We start from the raw sequence: 21262 nt of genomic DNA on the forward strand, positions 1-21262 counted from the left end.
GACAGATAGTAAGTGCTCATGTTGCACAAAGCACTAGTCTATCGCTTTACTGTCCTAACTCAGGACTAATACTCAGGAATGCTTAGCCCTTGCCCTAGTACAATTAGGCCTAACAAATCAGTTATTTATACCAATTCTGATGAAATGATAGCAACAACAAAGGGAACTGAGTCCTATGGATGCAGAACTCAATTTCATTTCTTAAGAACTGGTTCTTAAGGTCATATTTCTTTGAGACACTAGTGACAATCCTAGAATTTTCAAATTTTCAAATTTTTATAAGAAAGTGTTTCGTTTTAATCCCGTGGGGATCTGGGGCTGTTTCGAACTGACCGCAGCAGCCGACTACTGTGATTTGCCTCATGTCCTAGCAGAGGCATGAAATTTACCAGCTTCAGATAGTTTGAGACTGTGTGACATTTAGGATTCTGGAACCTTTCAGAGGGTACATAAATGCTAGGGCCCCAAGTGGCAGCAGGGGAGATTGGCTGCAGTTAGAAGTCATGCTCAAAGAAGAAACAAAAGGAAAGAATGAGATTTCGGGGATCAATCTTGCTCTCCCCTCTATCCTTCACTCTCTCCTTTTTAGGGAATGGGGTGAAAAGGAGGGGAGTGGATAAAAGGTGTGAAAAAGAACCCACAAAGTAGTAAAAGACCAGCTACCAGACCCCTTCCCCACAATACTCTACCACCTTCTAAAAACAAGGGGAGGGAGGAGTTACTATTTCAATTATTCCCCACCTCATCAGTTTCTCAAATACAAATAGCTTCTCATCCAGTGGTAATACAGCGCCATTTCTTCACTCCATAAGCTAATTTTTACCTCCCAGAGTGAAATCCAGAATCTTGAGGCTGAAACCATGACGGTCCAGCTGTGTCTTCTGATCCGTGACCTCACTCCTTGAAGGAGGGAAAGGTGTCACATTTTCACAGACGTCATTCCTGCCTCTTCCCTTACCAAAGGTGCAAGCCCAAACGTTAATTCACACGATATGAAGACCTGATGGCAACATGCAAGGGCTAGGTAGCCTCCCTAGCTCATATGTGAAAGCATCATATTTAAAGGGTTTGGGGACGAGGATCCTTGTTTTGAATACAATATATGTCTTTTAAAATAGGGATTCAGCTAGTTAAAACATGCCATTTTACAGTTCTTGAGATATTTTCTCCTACTAAGTTACTCACAAAAACCTCAATGATGCTGAGCACAGTGGGGCACACCTTTAATCAGGAGGCAGAGGCAAGCAGATCTTTGAGCTCAAGGCCAGCCTGGTTTACATAGTGAGTTCCAGGATAGCCAGGATTATAGAGAGATCTTGTCTCAAAAAATGATCGAAAGAAATGAAAAAGGAAAGAAGGAAGGAAGGGAGGGAGGGAGGGAGGGAGGGAGGGAGAGAAGGAAGGAAGGAAGGGAAAGGAAGGAAGGAAAAGGAAGGAATTTCATGGATGACAGAGTGGCTTTTGACTTATTTTACTTAAAGCTTGTCAAAGACAGTAAGAGATGAGGACAATACAGCTCTGTCTCTTCAAATCCCCTAGAAACAATGAGCTCTACTGCATATGGCAACAAGAAATGGCCAAGAGCTAAAGTCCTAAATGAAAGCTTCCAAATCCAGACATACTTGCCAAGAAGCAAAGAGCAGATTCCACCTCCACTGGCTGGCAAGCAGGCCCACACATTCTGCTTAGCCACATGAGACAGCCGGCTCTTGCTCTCCCCACCCCCAAGCCCAGTGAAGATATTTGGGCAGCAAGAGAATAGCAACACTGGTGACTTTTCTAGGATATGTTGTATAAAAATAGAGCTTCCAATTTTAGGCTTAAAGTTGAAAAGAAAAATAGCCAGAATTAGAAGTTTGTTTTAACACAATACACTGAAAATTCCAAGTACTACAAGTGTAAGTGTTGGTAGCTGGGGATGGGGTCACATTATCACAGGGCTCCTCAGTGAGTCGGCCAACAGTAAGGCTTGTTTAACAGTGCACATCCATCAGTGACAGAATTAAGAAGTCTACTGTGTGGGGTGATGGAAAACCAAACTGACACTTCTCTTTTGTTTCTATGGGAAATGCCAGGGCTGACAAAAACGAATCTCAGCAGAAACTTACAGGACAAATACATTAATAAGCCTTTTCTGAAGCTAGTCAAAGAAGATGCTTGAAACTCTAAATAAGACTCATTTTTCAGAAATTAAGTCAGTGTAACAGGGAGGGAGGTGCTTCTAAAGTAGTCTAAACTTCAATCACCAACTTCAGTGTTTCCAGGTTTTAACAGCCATTCTTCATCAACACACTTTATCTCTAAGCAAAAGCCAAATGCCTACTTTTTACATGGAGTTTCTAGCCCCTCAGGCATGAGAATCACTCTGGCAGAACTGGATAAGAACAGAAGATCCAGAATGACAGTATCATGATAATAAAGCCCCCCCCCCAAAAGGGTTTGTGAGTACCATAAGTTACATAACACTTCTATGAGGCAGCCAGGACCAGCTCCCATTCATACAAGTTGATACAGTATTACCAATGGGCTTATCAAAATGAAGGCTCACTATCCACCACAACTGAGCAAGGGCACAATGACTGGTTTCACCAAGAATCAGCTTGCTGTCATTAACTATTCTGCAAGAAAAAGTAACCTTTCAACCTAAAAATTAACAAACCAAACCAAACCAACCAACCAAACAAACAAACAAACAAACAACAAAAAATCCCGTGGCTTTTTTTCCTCCCAAGCCAAAACGAAAAAGCTTAAGAACCAAAAACCGAAAATATTTCATCCCTCCCCCACAACCCTGAGTAAGTTTTTCCAAACTGAATTTTTAAGGATGTAATATGACATCTTACTATAACATACATTTGTATGTCTATGACATGGGCAAGAATAAATGCATTATATATGATTTACTTCCATGGAACACAAATACTCATGCTAGTTAAATGTAACCAGTCTAGTATTTAGGAAGCAGAGGCAAGAAGATCTCTGTGAGTTCAAGGCTAGCCTGGTCTACATGGCAAGTTCCAGGACAACCAGAACCATGGAGAGAGATACTTTCTCAAAACTAACCGCAATCATAACCAGAACATAGAAGAAAAAGGATATTGCTGTCTTAGTGACAGCATCTTAAAGTGTAAAGGGAGACTGGAAAGGGAGTGTAGTACAAGAGAGGACCAAATGACACCAAGGAAAGGTTCCTAAAAAATCTAACAGGGACTCTGGAGCTGGAGATCTTAGGAGAACGCCTTCACAGGAAGTGTATTCACATGTGACACAAAACGGACTGCACAATCTGCCTTCATGCATGTTAGCCTAGGTACGCTCCCTAAGGTTCAGTACTTACCAAGCACTGTAAACATTTTACACAGAACTAAACAAAGATACAGCACTAACATGAGTACTATGGGTATTATTCTCACCTCTTCACAGATGAGTAGACTGAGGCACAAGTTCTAAGTAACTTTCTGAAGGACCCCTGTTTTACTGGTTATCAAAAATGAGAGCAACAGGATGAGTATGGTGGCACCTGCCTTTAACCCTGGCAGAGGCAGGTGGATCTCTGTGAGTTTAAGACCAACATGGTATACACAGCAAGTTACAGGGTATCCTGAGCTACACAGTGAACATACTCTGTCTTTAAAACAAAACAAAACAAAAACAAACAAACAAACAAACAAAAACCCTCTTTCAAACAAGAGTGGTATTTTGTTTGGGGTGCCAAAGTCCCTCAGCCTCTGAGGAAGGGAGCTTGAAAGTAGCTAGTAGTTTTCAAACTTTAACTGCAAACAAAGTACAGCAAGATATGGATTCTGGAGCTTGGGAGATGGCTCGGGGTTTAAAAGTGTGCACTGGCTGCTCTTTTAGTGTACCTGAGTCTGATGCCCAGCCCCACATGGTAAGTCACAACTATCCCTAACTCCAATTCCGGAGGATCCTACCCTCTCTTCTGGCCTCCTCACCTCCTCTGCAAAAGGAACATCATGCAGGCAAGCACTCAACCATAATTATTTAAAGAAATAGAGTCCACATCCTGATCTAATATGCAAACTAAGGTGCTCTGGTGATGCAATGCTGACCGATTCTTCTGTGATGTGCTCTGACTGATGCTGCTTCCTTTCTCAGGTTGGTTTCAATTGTTGGTTATGACCCTCCAAGGAGAAATGACCCTCAGTTTGGAAAATCTCAAGACTAGGCTTTTTCCTGTGGTATAATTAGTGTGTTCGATGTGGCATAGTAAGCACTTTCCAGTTAACATACAATTTAATCTTCACAGCTACCCACAAAGAGGAATATTTCTGCTATCTCTACCTTACAGATGAAGAAACAAGCTCAGAGATACACTCGTGTAATCCTAGCACTTGGGAGACTAAGACAGTGTTTCAAGTTCCAGTCTACAGACTTTCTTTAAAAAAAAAAAAAAAAAAAAAAAAAGGAAGCCGGGCAGTGGCACGAACCTTTAATCCCAGCACTTCGGAGGCAGAGGCAGGCGGATTTCTGAGTTCCAGGACAGCCAGGGCTATACAGAGAAACCCTGTCTAGAAAAACAAAAACAAAAACAGGAAGGAGGGAGTGAGGGATGGAGGGAGGGAGGGAGTGAGGGAGGGAGGGGGAAAAAGAAAGGAAAGGAAGGATGAAAGGAAAAGAAAAGCAGACAACTACCATTTGTTCCCTAGTTTTGTTTTCTTTTTTTTTTTGGTTTTTCGAGACAGGGTTTCTCTGTATAGCCCTGGCTGTCCTGGAACTCACTTTGTAGACCAGGCTGGCCTGGAACTCAGAGATCCACCTGCCTCTGCCTCCCAAGTGCTGGGATTAAAGGTGTGCGCCACCACGCCCGGCTGTTTTCATGCTCCTCTCCCTTATGTTGGGAAATGTGTCTTCTACTGGCACAGGCAGCAATGATGTAAGGAGATTCAGGCAGATGCGATTCTTCAGTCATGACTGCCATCATCTGTGGGGTGAACCAAGGAAATAACCAAGACAGCACAGATAGTTCAGTACAAGAGAGTGAAGTCTGCTGCCCCTGGGTCTCTGCAGGGCTGTACTGAGCACAGTATTCTTCCCTGCTGACCCGTGTTGGGCAATAATAAACTTGTCAGGTTACTCCACACTTCCTCAGTAGTGCTGCCATGACTCAATTCAGGTTTCTACCATAGGGGCTGTACCGACTTCTAATATTGCTGCACAGGAGTGATCACGCACAAAATACTGACATTCTTAAAATCATTCAATAGGACTGGGGATGTGCTTCAGTGGTGCAGGCCTCACCTTGCAGGTGCCAGCCCCTGAGTAAATCTCTAGTGCTCCCCTCCACAAATACAGACCCTTTTCACCTAGACTCAGCCAAAATCACCAAGGCACACAAGAGGCTTCGTTCGGGATCTGAGCTCAGCCTCTGCCATCGTCCTCCCCTTTTATTTCAGGTGCTTCTGGCATATTAACGTACAAAGTATTTCCCAAGATGCCACCTGTCTCCATACTTTACCTTCCTGTTAATATGGCGGGTATAATGCCTCCCCTCTTCCTGATTCCCCAGTCTTGCTTCTTCAGCCCTATCTCAGACTTTCTTCCCACAGGACTCCTTGCTGCTGAACCCCGGGCACCTGCACTGGTATCACATCTTGGAGCACCAACTTTACTTTACAAACCGTCTGGTTCTTACTGTGTCTGGTGTCTCTACAAAGCTGCAAGTTCCCTGAAGAACAAGACCCACTGTGCCCTGAATCGGTTAGAAAGAATACCTGGCAACAATTCTCTCCTAAAATGCCAACGATCCAACCACTACAGAGCCTGTCCACCAGAAAAGGGTGGACTACACATAACTCCCTGGAATAAACTGGTGAGGGCAGGATATTTAAGGCCAAGATTTCCTAGCTTACAAGATTGCTTTTGCGTTTCAGAAGTCCCCTATGATGATGCACATTCCATCCGAGAAAGTCAGTCCCTTGCTCATACATTTAAAACTGGAAAACTACAAAATCTGTTTCTTCTTAAGCAGAAATTATCTTGTATCTGTTTGCTTAAGTGCTGCTGTGGCAATCAAAAGCTCTTCCATTTATGCAGATTTTTGACAAGTACTAAGTGCTGGGGACCTTCTAAACTTGTTTGAAGCGGAGAATTGTGTGCAAATAATAAATATGCAAAACAAAAAGGAGAGCTTGCGATGAGTTTCTTACAAGGAGGAAAACCATCTCTTTACAAATGGGGAAAGGCGACTGGAAAGGCCCTCGCCTGTTGCGTAACTTTATTAGCTTTCTGCTGGGTCAGGCAATGACTGAGAGTTGCACACTTAGAAAACAAATACTCTGATAAATTAAGCAACTCCAGTTTCTTGGCTAAGGAGAGTTCAAAGTCACAGTTAAGTCTTCAATTAATGATTTGTCTAGTTTGAAACTGCCACAAAGGTTCAAGTTTCCAAACTCTTGAAAATACTTATTTTCAATTCATTTATTTGTGTGTGTGCACCTTGTAGTGGTCAGAGGACAACTCCTTAGAGTAGCTGCTCTCCTTCTACCACATGCTGGCAAGTGCCTGTACCCATGGGCCCACAGACTCATTTCAACTACCCCAGGCTTTATCTTAGAATGAAAAGATTCTGCAGTAAATGATGCTAGAAACCAAAACATACTAATCCAATGGCAATTTCCCCAAAACAGAAGAAAATGAACAACTGTCTCCAGCCTTGCAAAGGCTTGCTGTAGAGCAAGGACAACTGCTACAACTTCCTTCCATTCCCTTTCAGATTTATCCAGACTCAACAGTTGTCACCTATAAATAATGACTAACTTCCCCAGTAGGGAATAGAGACTATTTGAGATATTAATCTCTATACTCAATAAGGTGGCCTTATGATTTCTTTTACATTCAAGAAGAAAGGCATATTGCCTGATATGGAATCCAAATAAATTAAAATCTGCTCAAAGGACACTGTGAGATTTTTTTAGTCCCCCTAAAAACTTACATACAGCCTGGAGCAAAAGCCTTTTCCCTTTCCTAGCCAGCCCTAACACAAGTCACAACATTTCAAAAGACAAGACAGTAGAAATGACAAAATCAAAATTATATAAAAAATTCAGACACAGTACTAGATCTCACCACTGCTGGGAAACTTCCGAGTTTTCCATTACGACATCATGCAGAGAGAGGGCTGGAGACACAGTTCAGGAATAGGGTTCTTGTGAATAGGGTTCTTAACAGCTTGGCTGTTAAGTGCACTTGATAGCTAATCTTGCTTGTAAATGTGATATACCTGGAAGAGGGAATCTCAATTGAGAAACTGACTTTATCAAATTGACCTGTGGCATTTTCTTGATGGCTGACTGATATGGGAGGGCCCAGCTCAATGTGGGTAATGCCACTCCTGGGCAGTTTAAGAGAGAGAGAGAGAGAGAGAGAGAGAGAGAGAGAGAGAGAGAGAGAGAGAATGAATATTAATTAATGGCAGAGATTTTAAAAGAGCAAGATCATTTGCAAAATACAGATCAACAACCAAAGGCAGATAATAAAAGATAATAAGAGACAAGGAAAAAGTCTAGGGACGATGGGTAATTATGGCTAAAACAACAAACAAAATACAAACTACATCTAAATGCAGCTTTCTCAGCTTATATTATTCCACAAAACTTTGAATTCTCTTTGGGAGTTTAAGTAGAGTTGGAGGATGGCAGCTCCCACAACGGGCTACCATTGCTATCACTATTTACACGCCTCTTAAGATCTACATGGAATTGTGAGAATGAGGAAGGTAGATTTTTTTTTAGCACTATTTAAAATTTTCAGTGCTTAAGTTTATTTCAGGGCACAAGTCACAGTGTCCCTTTAAAGCAGTCACCAACAAGTAATGTAGAGGTCACCTCTTAGATGAGGCAGAGTCAAGACTTCTGAAACCTTGAGTCTGGTTGCCAGATCCATGGCCAAGTCTCTTGCCTTGGGTTCTAAACTCCTGCAACCTTAGGGAGCTCCAACAGTAGAGTGAACGACCTATCAATCCTGACAGTGAGGACCTGCTAAAAGTGAGGAGAACATGACAGTGTTCACTTTTGCACTGTTTAAAAATAAGGGTATCACTTACTAAAAATCTATCATTCTTAAAATTGCATATAATATATCGTAGGGGTTTGGCAATGTCTTTATTTTTAATTCCATCCAACCTACCCATGGATATTTCTGTCAAACTTGTCAGATTGCTTGAGTTAGACAAGTGAAGTCTTTAAATCTGCACAAACGTGGACCTGTTCTATAGTGCCAATTCCACAAAGGCATCATGTAGTAAGATGTGGCTCTGCACTGCTCACTAGGTCTTCCATTACAAGCCAGCCATTCCTAACCACCATTATTCCTTTACATGTCCACTCATCAGCTGGCATTTTTCTTAAAAGTTAAAATAAAATAAAATTTAAAAAGACCTGCTGGGAAGAATGGATACAGAAAATGTGGTACATTTACACAATGGAGTACTAGTCAGCTATTAAAAACAATGGATTTATGAAATTCTTGGACAAATGGATGTATCTGGATGATATCATCCTTAGTGAGGTAACCCAATCACAAAAGTCATTAGATATGCACTCACTGATAAGTGGATATTAGCCCAGAAACATAGCACACCCAAGACACAATTTGCAAACAAAACACAAGAAAATCAAGAAGAGGGAAGACCAATGGGTGGATACTTCATTCCTCCTTAGAAGAGGGAACAAAATACCCATGAAAGTTACAGAGACAAAGTTTGGAGCTAAGATGAAAGGATGGACTTTCCAGAGACTACCCCACCCGGGGATCCATCCCATAATCAGCCATCAAACCCAGACACTATTGCATATGCCAGAAAGATTTTGCTGAAGGGACCCTGTTATAACTGTCTCGTATGAGGCTATGCCAGTGCCTGGCAAATACAGAAGTGGATGCTCACAGTCATCTATAAGATGGAACACAGGGCCCCCAATGGAGAAGCTAGAGAAAGCACCCAAGGAGCTGAAGAGGTCTGCAACCTTATAGGTGGAACAACAATATGAACTAACCAGTACCCCCAGAGCTCATATCTCTAGCTGCATACGTAGCAGAAGATGGCCTAGTTGTCTATCACTGGGAAGAGAGGCCCCTTGGTATTGCAAACTCTATATGCCCCAGTACAGGGGAATGCCAGGGGAGCAGGGCGGAGGGAGGGTATAGGGAAATTTCAGGATAACATTTGAAATGTATATAAAGAAAATATCTAATAAATAAATAAATAAAGACCTGCTGGGCATAGTGGTATACTTGTGAGACAGAGACAAGTGGATCTATGAATTTGAAGCCAGGCTGGTTTATCCATATAGTGAGTTTTACCCAAGCCAATCAAAATATGCCTTCTATTGTTCCACAGAAATTTGAGCTTTATTTGGTGGTTTTATTGGGGTTGTGGCATAGCACCTGTCTTAAAACAACTTTTTTTTAGATCATTCTTAGCACCATTATCTATGCAGTCAGAAGTGTTGTCTGCTAGTTACATCTTCATATTTTACATTAAGGAGAACTGATACATGAAAAGCATTCACCATGTACTCCCCACATTTATCAGCCGTTCAGAAAGGACACTCGTACACTCATCTCAACAACAAATATAAATAGAACCAGGGCCCTGGAGAGGACTCAGCAACGCTTGCCACCAAGCCTGATGACCAGAGTTCAATTCCTGTAACTCCTACGGTGGAAAGAAACAACCATCTTCTTCCTCAAGCTGTCCTCAGGCCTTCACACATGCACCCCACCACCACCACCACATAAACACACACAATAAATGTGAAAAAAAAAAACTAAAAAAAGTCTATCCAAATCTATACTTCTTCAAAACAGTAATTATTCCTAAATCGTTTGCATCCCAGTTAAAGACAGCAAACACAGAGGGAATGCGGCCTACACAACAAAGACACAGCAACTAGTAGCAGAGTATAGGCTAGCAAAGGGCACTACATGTTCACCACTGGTCCCCTTGAAAAGGCTGTCTGGGAGTCTTAAGAGACCTGGCCTCAGTTGGCCTCAGTTCACCTGAAGTGAGCTTGAAGGAGGTCTGGGCTTTTCACTTTCCCCTACGAACAGCAGGCACAGCATGGTACTTAGCAGCTGATCTTCTCAGATAATGGAGTGGCTGACACAAATCTGTTTCCATCCAAAGTCTCAAGAAGGCTTGTCCAACTTACTGAACTTCAAGGCATATGGCCAAAGATAAAGATGTCCCTTGGTTTAACCTCATAGTATCTCTGTCCCTTTGTCCCCACTGCTACACTCAACACAGGCTCTGTAACAGCAGTTCTCAACCCATGGGTCACAACCCCTTTAAGGAGTCAAATAACCCTTTCACAGGGGTCACTTATCAGATATCCTGCAGACCATATATTTACATTATTACCATTCCTGACACTAGCAAAATTAATTATGAAATAGCAACAAAATAATTTTATGGGGGGGGGCCCACCACAACAAGAGGAACTGTAATAAAGGTTGCACAGCATTAAGAAAGTTGAAAGTTATTTCTTTACAGGATTTCAAGAGAAAGATTTTTCCATACCCAATTTTTACACCAGCTTTGGAAACAGGTTGGAAGTTTCCATTAGAGTCACCTGTGAATTTATTTCCCAGATACCCAGAGGGCAGGTTTTATTTTCAAGTGATAACTGTGCATCTAGCAATGTTTGTATATTCTATAGAAGGAGGTAAAATTATATAGCCCCTTCTTGAGAACTGCAATCTGGATAAGCTTAACTATGTATGCCTTGTAGCTAATGATAACAATAATAATAATAGTACTTCCTTTGACACATATTATAGGATGTGTCATAAAAACACTATAAGGACACTAACAATCCTTACAACTATTTAATGAATTTCACTTTACACATGATAGACCTGAGGCTTAAAGAAATGTAGCGCATCCAAGTTCAAGTAGCAAGTAAAGTCCAGACTTATGATCAGTGTTAGCTCTAGCTATGTGCTTTAACCAGTGATTATGAACTGTTCTGCTTGGCCTCATACCAACTTTGGCAATCTGTTCTAATCCTCTGGCTCCTTCTCAGTCTCTGTCTTGTTCTGTCTCCGCCTGTTTCTGCCTTGTTCTCTCTCTGCACTCTATCTCTGTACAACTGTCCCAGTAAAACTGCATCTTTCCTCTTTCTCTTCCCTCGCTTTTCTGTGGTGCTCTTAAGTAGCCTCCTTTTCCTGTGAGAATTAGACATATCCTATCTGACTCATTCTGTCAAATCTTTCTCTGACTTGTCACTCTGTCTGCCACTCAATTAGACATCTCTTTAAAATATAACTGCCTCCTTCTACAAACTAACCTTATCTACATTGTTTGGAATTAAGACTGTATATTAAGGGCTTATCTATATTACAGCCAGAGGGATTAAAGGTGTGTACTAAGGCCTGAGCCACACCACAACTTGAAACAGGTTTTTTCAGTAACACAACCTCAGGATTCACAGTGTGATCAAATATCCTACAACAGGAAAAGACCCTTTGGACCACACCTGAGTTTTACAGTGTGATTTCGGGGTAGGCCCTCAGAAGTTTCAAGGGAGGGGCTAGTCACATCAGGAAAACTTAAGCACAGAATTCAATTCTAGGTGCTACTGTCTCAGAGATGGGCAGTGAAAAAGAACTACAATGAGCCAATAACCACGTCTGTATAATGAACTCTCAATTAATTCTAAATCAAAGACCATAGTGGCATCTCTGACCATAGTAACCAGGAAACACACGAACCACTCACACACACACACACACACACACACACACACACACACACACACCCATCCCCACCACCACCAAAACACTATAAATCAATGAGACCTCAAAATTTTCAGAGAATTTCCAAGTTGGTGAGCAGAGACTGGCTGGGAGTGAATCTTCAAGTTGATAGTGTGACTGGCCTGCCTGGACCCCAAGAAATTAGAATTTCCCTAGCAATCTGAAAGGGGGTAATACCTATAGCTCTAGGGGCAGCAAGAGGGAAAATGTTCAGGCATAAAAGAAACTTGTCCTAGGTAAAATTTACAGCTCTTCATTTGACTGGAGTGTGAGGAGGAGGGGATCTCTGTTGCACTGTACAAATCTCTGGCCTTCTATTTAAGTAAAGTTTACCTTATAATCAAAACCAACTGGCTACAGGTGGCGGAGTGAGTTTCGTGGATCTCTTTGTCTCTCTCCCCAATGTGGCTACATTGAATCTCTCTCTTTTTTTCTTTCACTATGAATTTTGATCCTTTAATCAGTTTATTGGCTTGGCAGAAGATGTGTTGAGTCCAGAAATGGTGGCACACATCTAGAGAGAACAATAGTTCCTGCACTTACAACTCATCATTTGCCCTTGTATCAATGCAGCTGGTTTCCAACACCTGGGCTCAAGCCATCCTCCTGCCTCAGTCTCCTAAGAGAACTACATACATGACCAAAGCATCTGCCTCTTTTGGAGGCTGAGGGATCCATAGGTTCAACCCACGGCTTTACATATGTTGGAGAAGCACTATACAAACTATTCCCGGTGCCAATTAAGGCAAAATAGACAATAAAAGTTAAAGGAATACAGAGGAGAAAAAGAGCTCCCCAAAATAAATAAGCAGGCTTGGTGGTACTTGTCTGGAATCCCACACTCCTGAGACAAGAGGCAGGAGTATTTCTGTGTGTTCGAAGCCAGCCAGATCTACATAGTGAGTTCCAGGACAGAAAAGGCTATGTGGAGAGACCATGCCTGAAAAAGCCAAAATAATAATAAATATCTTACAAACTAGATTAGAAACTACACTAAAGTAAAAACATGTCTTGACTCTGGCCCTTTTTATTTTAGTATGCATACTGAATACCCTAAGTCCCTGTGGAGGTCAGAAAAAGACATGGGATCCCCAGAATTGAAGTTACAGTTGTGAGCTGCTATGTATGTGCTGGGAACTGACCCCTGGTTCTCTACAGAAACAAGTGCTCTTAAGCACTGAGCCACCCCTCCAGCCCTGACTGCTCTAAGCACTGAGCCACCCCTCCAGCCCTGACTGCTCTAAGCACTGAGCCACCCCTCCAGCCCTGACTGCTCTAAGCACTGAGCCACCCCTCCAGCCCTGACTGGCTTTTTTCAACCTGTTCTGCCATTGCTGTTTTCATTTTTTTCTTTTACATGGATGTGTTTTGCCTTAAATGCATGTATGAGCACATGTGTGCCTAGAGCCCAAAGAGGCCAAAAGAAGGTATCAGATAAAGTGGAAATGGAGTTATGAACAGTTGTAAGTGGACGGAATCCATGTGGGTCCTCCAGAAGAACAACAAGTGCCCTTAACTGCAAGCTTGGCTAGAAATGAGTATACCAAACAGTTTTACTTAACTTTAACATTTTTTCAACAATGTAATTCAAAAGCACCAAATCATATGGAGACGCTTCAGGGAGATTCTCAAGTTCATAGCCACACTTGGGTGTGTACTGTCTTCCTCCCTCAATGCCTAGTATTAAAGTCTGTTAGTAATCTAGCTCTGCTTGATACAAACTTGTCCTGAAATTATTTTCTCCAGCACTTGGTTCCAGCTGACAAGAGACCCCTCAGCTATTGGAAGCAGGATGGGGCTGTATCTACTGTTCCTGCTGCCACTGCTGTTACAAACAAAACTCGTGTCCTAAATATCACGCAGCACTTGAGTTCTATGAATCGTGCTAGTATAATATCAAACCTGACAGGCTGTGAAGACCTCTGAACTTGTAATCTACAAGAAGTTAAGCTAACTCATGAATGCCCACAGTTAGCATCTAAGTGGCACAATCCTGTAAGACTGAGTCACTGGCATGTGGGCTCTGTGCTAATTCCAGACAACATCAGAGCTGAGTTGCTGGACACTCAGTTGCTGCCAGAAAACTGTTGGAACAATGTGATTGGTAACCTCAGAAACAGATGCACACATTAAAACCAACTTCCCCAATGTTCAGAAGACACTTTACTGCTTAATGTAATCACAGAATCTATGCCTGTCACAAACTCGTAGGAAATCAGAGCCTTGGGAATCCACAAGTACCTGATAAGTAAAAACCTTTCAGGAAAAAACAAAAAAAAAAAAAAAAAAAAAAAAAAACCAAAAACCTAGAGTTGAAAGATGGCTCAGTAGTTAAGAGCACGTACTGCTCTTCCACAGGACCCGAGTTCAGTTCCAGCACCCACACTGGGGTACTCATAGCTACCTGTTACCTCTAGCTCCAGGGGATCAGATGCTCTCTTCTGATCTCCATGGGTGTATGCGTGTGCTTGTGTGTATGTGTAGACACACACACATAAATGAAAATAAACCATGAAGAGATTGGGGGGTGGGGGGAGGGGTTCAACTATTTGAACCTGCCAAAGAAAACAGGTTGTAGAAATACAAAGTTTAAAACAATTTTCTTCAATAGTTTTGTCTGTTACCTCACATTTGTGATAGTTCCCAAGAGAAAGTCAGACAGAAACTATCTCAAGAGTTCACAAGTAACTGTTGACATAAGAGTAAACCCCACCTAGAGTCTTCTTCATTATCTACTCTATCTACTCTAAGGAGCCCAAGCACATTATTTCTCATCTCACCAGCTTCTGATTTGTGGAACACAAGTCTTAAGTAACCAAAAGACAAAAAGAAAAAAAAAAAAAAAAAGACTCCAGCACCCCGAGGCAGCCCATCCTGAATGCCTAGTCAGTTGTGAAGACTAGTATAAACACACCATCCATTGGATCCCTACACTCTCCTCTGCAACAGTAATACATGTGTGTTCTCATGGAGATAGGTCCCTCTCCCCTCCTGGTCAGTGATATTCCCTAAAGTTAGGCAACCAGGCCCCTAACCCCTCCTCCTAGTGAATGTTATTCCCTGGAGTTGGGCAATTTATAAGCTTTTTTTCCCTTACCTACCTCAGTCATTATTAGCCTTTTCCAGCTGGAACACGGAGGACAAGTCTCTTCCCCACTATATCCCCTTTCCACGATACTCCTACTTACCTACAACTTTGGTCACATAAAGGCTTGCTACTCCATCCACTTCAACTGACTCACTCAATGCCTCTGGAAACACCTTTACACTTCTTCATAAGTTAGGAAGCCCAAAGTAGAATTCTTCCCATGAGCATGAGCTCTACAGCAACAGTTTTGAGTAAATGATTAAATAAGTGACTAGTTATTTTAAATAAAAATTAATCAACAAGAACCATGAAAATATTCTTTAAAATGGGTATTATAACTTATCACCCCTGAAAACACCACCATAGCTAGGAAAAACTGTCTCCTTAAAGGGCTCAAAAGTGTTATCTTATCCCTGATCCTGCTTCCTAGTCACACGATGGTAGTCTCAGTATCTTCTCTGAGGTGGTATCCTGATTTTCTCCTCTTGTTTAAACAGCATCAAGTAGATATAAAGCAAGTGTAGTGTGAAGGGGGTGGAAAGCTGTTTGGCTTTTTGTGATAGGATTTCTTTTCATATAGCCCAGGGTTGCCTCAAAAGTTCTGTGTAGCTGAGGATGCCCCTAACTTCTTGATCCTCCTGCCTCAACCTGAGTGTAGAACGACAAGTATAGGACTTGAAGGTGGATTCATGTGATTTTGTTTTGTTTGAAATAAAGGTATCTTATTGTTCTACCTGGCCTGGTACTGACTACTGACTATGTAGTCCAAGTTGGACTCTAACTTGCAGCACTCCTGCCTCAGCCTTCTGAGTACAAGAGCAACTGCTTAATCGAAGCCAAATCTGCTTAATATAAAAAGATGGCTTATGTAACTACTGTAGTTATTTACATGAAATTGCTCTATCAATGGGCATACTTGAACTTTCCTGTTCTGATGCTATAGCAGGTCATTGGAAAGGCAATTATATACAATTCAGGACTTTGCACAGCTATTATTAACTCATGCCCACTAGTTATCAAAGAGTTGAGAAGCAAGGCATGGTGATACTATATAATCCCAAAACCATTTTGGAAGATGAGAGGAGATATTGAGTTTGAGGCCAGCCTGACTACATATGAAGACCTTGTCTCAGAAAACTGAAAGCACTCAGGGTACTGAAGTCTCCACTCCTATTTGGATGTAAATGGGTCCCTTCAGAAAACACTCTGGAGAAGACTTCAGCTCTCCCTAGAAAGCATCCTCAACCTCCGCTACACTAGGGCACTCTCATTCCATTATCAAATCACTGCTTTACATGTGCCACAGTAAAGGATTCTCAAAGAATTAAAGAGTTGGTAAAATGATGTATTGGGGTAAGGAAAAAAAAATGAAAGAAAGAAAATGTCCTCATTTCTGTTGCAAGAATACTTCTGCCTCAGGAGGGTTCCTCAAACTTTGGCTTAGAAAAAAAAAAAAAAAAGAGGAGGGGGTATGGTGGCCATGAGGTACATGTTTTGTTTTTTTGTTTTGTTTTGTTTTTTTGTGGTTTTGTGTGTGTGTGTGTGTGTGTTTTCAATTCAGAGGCAGAGGCAGAGGCAGGCAGATCCCTGTGAGGTCCAGGACAGCCTGGTCTCTACAGTGTTTCAGAGCTACACCAGATATTCTAAGGGGTCTGAGTTTTTCTTGCTACTTCCCATACTACAATGAGTAGAACTAACTGCATTTTTGTTTTGTTTTTGTTTTTATTTTCAAGACAGGGTTTCTCTGTGTAGCCCTGGCAGTCCTGGAACTCACTTTGTAGACCAGGCTGGCCTTGAACTCAGAAATCTGCCTGCCTCTGCCTGGATTAAAGGCGTGTGCCACCACCATCTGGTGAACTGCTTTCAATACAGTAAATGCTGTGAGTACTAAAACAGGGCAGATCTCCCCAACACACTATCTCCTGGACTAACACAAAGAGCAACAATGGCTACAAGAGCTCCCTGAAAACCAAGTCCTGCTCCCTGCAGAGTGCCATCAGAGCTCTGTCAGTCAGAGCTGGGCTAGATTTAAAGGTTTCAGTGTCAGCACAGTTACCAGGTACTGAGGTTGAAGGCTCAGCAATGCACAATGGGATGATGGGGGAAGGCAGCAGGACAGGAACTGGACAGGGATGGGACAGGGACACATGATGATGCTTACCAAGTGATGCTTACATGCTGTACAACCTAGGTCCCTATGCTGTATCTCAGCCCCAAACCCAACATTTCAACTCACAACTTAGACTTAGGCAAGGACAAACTCTCAAGGAAGCAGAGTTCATCATCTACAAGTTCCAATGTATGGTGTTTAAATAAGATCTCATCTGCATATATCCTGGGCATTTTTCCTCTTTTAGTATAGTATAACTCCAAAGAATCAGTTTGCATCACTTTTTGGTGTTATCCCCATCTCCTTCTGACCCCCTAAAAAATAAAATCTTCCATTGCCCAAGAAAATAGATACAAGAACTAGTGAAACTAGATTTGAACTGAAGAACATTAACTCAATCAACCTGGCCTGTTAGGGAAAGAACCCAAAACACTGTGCCAACATTAGGAAGATCTCATTCTGGTACACTGGTATGAATGTCTGTAAACAGACACAAAGAGTAATTATAAGTTATCAAGAGTTAGGGAAACAGGAGTTACCACATAATTACCACTGTTTCGATCTGAGTTACTACTTCTTCACCTCAAAACAACTGGCAGTCAGTGTACAATCAACTCTCCTCACTACAGAACGCATATCAAGACAGTAGTAAAATCAGATTAACTTTAAACCAGCTACTGAAATGAAAAACAACCTGCCCACAATTCCAAGGGCAGGTGGCACCAACTGGTTCTTTGGGTTTTCACCTTTAATTAGAATGTGCTCAAAGTTCCCCAAACCCTAAGAAACAAACTGACTGGCACCTTAGGTCAAAAGGCCACTTCAGCTCCAAGACTCCAAATTCACTTAGATTTAGATTCATTTCCCAAACACAATTAGCAGTCGATGTACGGTTTTAAGGGCTTCTCAACATGTTCAAGTTCCCCACCCCCCAACACTCCCACCCCCACTCACATCTCTATCCCCTACAAACTAGCTGATGAAATGTCAGCCTAGATGATATTTTTGTACTTGAATTGTAATAAATCATTGACATGAAGAGGGATAGTAGACTGCTTAACACCAAATAGAGCACTGTCTGCCCAGTAATAACACACAAAGTCAAGGCCAAGCTGTTTAATACATGCCAAGTCCTAAGAGTTCACACTAGTCAGTTACCTGCAAACTAAGATCTGCTGTTTGCATTCAAACAGGCTGCATCCTCCCTTACCCCAGGACAACCCAGAAAGCTCCACCCAGTTCTGAAGAGCCACTTTCAGGTAGCAGTAAAGTACTAAAACATAACCCAAGAGACGGGGCTACTGTTTCTGATTTGTCTTTACCAAACACCAAAAGGTTTCATGTAACATTTTAAGACTGGGTTTACTATAAACTGTCTAAGCAACAGTTATGCCTCTCAAATACACAGCTCAAAAGACTGATTCAAAGAATGCTACAGTCACTTTTGTGAGGTTGAGAAGGGAAGAAAAATACTATTTCATCTTCGCCTAATGTGATACAGCACAAGAGGGCCAAATCCAAGCGATATATTGATAAGGCCTCTCTGTTGAACATAAGGTTGAACTGGAGATGAATGCCCCCAACGGAAGGCAAAAGTAGTGACACCCGAGTTACTGCCAACCCAAAGATGGTGACAGAATGGAAATGGGCCCCACAATAGTCCTTATCTAATGTAATCCAGAGTGAACTTTTAGTACCAACCTACCTCTCAGTGGAATATTATTACTCACTAGGAGGCCAAGGCAAGTGCAGAACTATTGCAACACAAATGCTGCCTGGCCAAAGCAAAAAAAAAAAAAAAAAAAAAAAAAAAAAAGAAAAGAAAAGAAAGAAAGAAAGAAAGAAAGAAGCTCAGCTTTGGATGGTCATCAGCAGAATTAACACATGCCCAGTTCTTTACCCTTAAGTTTACACGGAGATGGAAGATATAGGACACATTCAAAGTACTTACTATGCATATACAGCAAAATATTTTACGGGACCAGGTATGCCCTCTCCTCTCAGCTAGGTGAGCTCCCTTTGTCTCTAACAGTCCAAAAGAACGTGCAAAAATAATCATAAATGCTCTAGGAAGGGCAACAGAATGAACCAAAAGGACTCTTTCTGTTTCTCCTCCTCCTTACTCATCTTTCTTTCGTCTAACTAATAAGCCCCAACTCTACTCTTCTGACCCTATTTCTTTCAACTTTTTACTCCCTAAATCTACACCCCACCCCCACTCTCTTGTCCCTAGAACTTGCCAAGTTCATTCCAGTGAGTTTCTGCACAAGCTGTTCCCTAAACCTCCAAGAGTTCTCCCTTCATCTCTGCATGGCTGGCTCCTTTTCGTTTAAAGTTCTGTTTAAGCAGGAAGGTCTCCCTCCATTGCGTTCCAGGCACACACTCTAGCCTATCACTCATTTTTCTCCAGCATTCAATCAAGATCAGATTTGCTGACAATCAAAATCAGATTTGCTGATTTATCATTTCTGTCCTCACCTCCCACTCTGATAAACTCCTTGAGAGAGGACCCTTTTTGCTTGTGTTCACCTTTGTACACTCACTGTCTGAAACACTGGCTAGCACTTTAATAGCAGTTTGAATGAATTTTGGACTTGTCATTGAATGACAAACTAGGTTCCAAATGAATTAAAGTGAGACAGCTAGCAGTAACTCTTCTGCTATATTTCTGTAATAAACATCATTACTTGTACAATCAAGGCGTCAAGTCTTCTGTTTTATCGGGCCCTGATAAATGCGATGGGACTCTCTTCCCACCATCAGAACATCTGCTATGATAAGCCTAGTGATACTGCACAACAAATTCAGTTAAAGAGCAACACGTTTGCACTTTCTAGTCAAAGGACCCCTAAAATCTCGCACTCTTTCTTAACGCATAAAGTTTCTTAAAAGACAGTTCCATAATTAACAGAGAATTTCTTCTTTTAAAATGTATCAACACCAAAACAAGATTCATTAACACTTCACTCTGGAATCTCTGACAGCCTAGAAGAGGCACTACTTACTCATGATGGGGTGTTTGTTTGTTTGTTTGTTTTTTAAACAATATGAGAGAGTTCTTTCCAATCAGTCTTTCTTTTTTTTCAGACATTTCTATACCCATTATGCACTGTGTTTTGCTAAAAGCATAAGCACATATCACACTGTCTCTTCTACGACCACCTATACACAAGGCATCGGCTAAATAAGATAAAAAAATCAAGCTGATTGTAAGACATACAAATCGAGACAGGCATAAAAGAGCTATTGTCCAACTGTAGAAACAAAAACAGTAATATAGGGTTTTCTGTTCTCTGAAGTGCATCATGAAGTGTGGGTGGAGAGAAACACAGAAATCCAGAATTAGCCTAACATCAAATCATTTTTGGAAAGAGTTGACAACATGTAAATTCCTCACATATAAAGTATTTAGAGCGAGAGACCTTGATTCCTGGGCTATGAAGCCACTTATGATGCCTTGGAAGAGCTCTGGAATTCTAGTATTCATAAAAGAAAATGTTCATTATAATCGGGAGCCAGGCGGCGTTGTGAGGTACTCCCCAATGTGACACAGACCATAACTGAAGTACTACAAAGCTTGCAGTTAGGAGCTGGGATAGAGGCTGAACACCAAATTCAAAAGAGGTAGCTGAGGTACTAAGTGCCACAAAGGGGAGAGGGTGTCCACGACTGCCACTTAACCACAGAGAATTAAAGTATGAAACAGAGGTGTGTATGAGGGGAGATAAGAGATGGGGATGGAAAAAACAATACATTTGTCATCCCGTCCCACTTCCTAAACAGGATATAGGCAAACCCTCCAGCCCCATTACCTCAGGCACAGATGGTTATCGTTTATAGCAAAGGTGCACTGAAAGGCCTTCAGGTCTGAGCCCCTTAATTCCAGAGCTGTTAACGATTACAGAAAAGGATGGGGGTGGGGAGAAAAATCAGGGAGGGAGCTGCAGATTCACCCACCACCTCCCCCTTGGGCTCCTACCTCACGGCTCTTACCCTGGACTTTCAGCTCAGAGTCTGCAGACCCTCCCCGGGGATCTACAGCCCCAGGTCCCCAGGCCCGGGATTGAGGGGTGCTGGCGATGGACAGGCAGGGACAGTAGGTAAGTTTTCGGAGCCTTGCGCTTGACAAGCCACAGGCTCCCCTCACAGCCTCTTCTTCCAGAGGGACCAGTCCAGACAAGGCGCTGATATGCACTCCTCCCTTTCCACCACCACCCCCTTTCTCGAAGGAACCGAACCCCCGCCCCTTCATCTCTCAACGCTCCCCCCTTTTCCTCAACTCCCCCCCT

At 42.1% G+C, this 21262-nt stretch overlaps 2 protein-coding genes across 9 annotated transcripts in view; one reads left to right on the forward strand and one right to left on the reverse strand.

The window, feature by feature from the left end:
• Positions 1–6158, forward strand: part of Rexo5 (RNA exonuclease 5) — an 86327-nt gene extending 80169 nt beyond the window's left edge. Inside the window, exon 21 of one of the 3 annotated variants that reach the window (XM_011241845.3) lies at positions 5568–6158. In XM_011241845.3, coding sequence (XP_011240147.1) covers positions 5568–5690 — 123 coding nt within the window. In that variant the 3' untranslated portion in view covers positions 5691–6158. The remainder of the gene's footprint in view (positions 1–5567) is intronic. The other 2 variants (XM_006507994.4, XM_006507991.4) reach the window with 2 other exon arrangements.
• Dcun1d3 (DCN1, defective in cullin neddylation 1, domain containing 3 (S. cerevisiae)) overlaps positions 1–21262 on the reverse strand; it is a 43173-nt gene that overhangs the window by 21128 nt on the left and 783 nt on the right. Inside the window, exons 1-2 of one of the 6 annotated variants that reach the window (XM_011241751.1) lie at positions 20967–21253; positions 20786–20861 (exon numbers count right to left, since the gene is read on the reverse strand). The exons of 3 other annotated variants lie outside the window; for them this stretch is intronic. The gene's annotated coding sequence lies outside the window, so the exon portion shown is untranslated. 2 more of the 6 variants (XM_011241750.3, NM_173408.3) reach the window with 2 other exon arrangements.

The sequence above is a fragment of the Mus musculus genome, chromosome 7 (genome assembly GCF_000001635.26).
Source record: "Mus musculus strain C57BL/6J chromosome 7, GRCm38.p6 C57BL/6J".
In the NCBI taxonomy this organism is placed as follows: domain Eukaryota; kingdom Metazoa; phylum Chordata; class Mammalia; order Rodentia; family Muridae; genus Mus; species Mus musculus.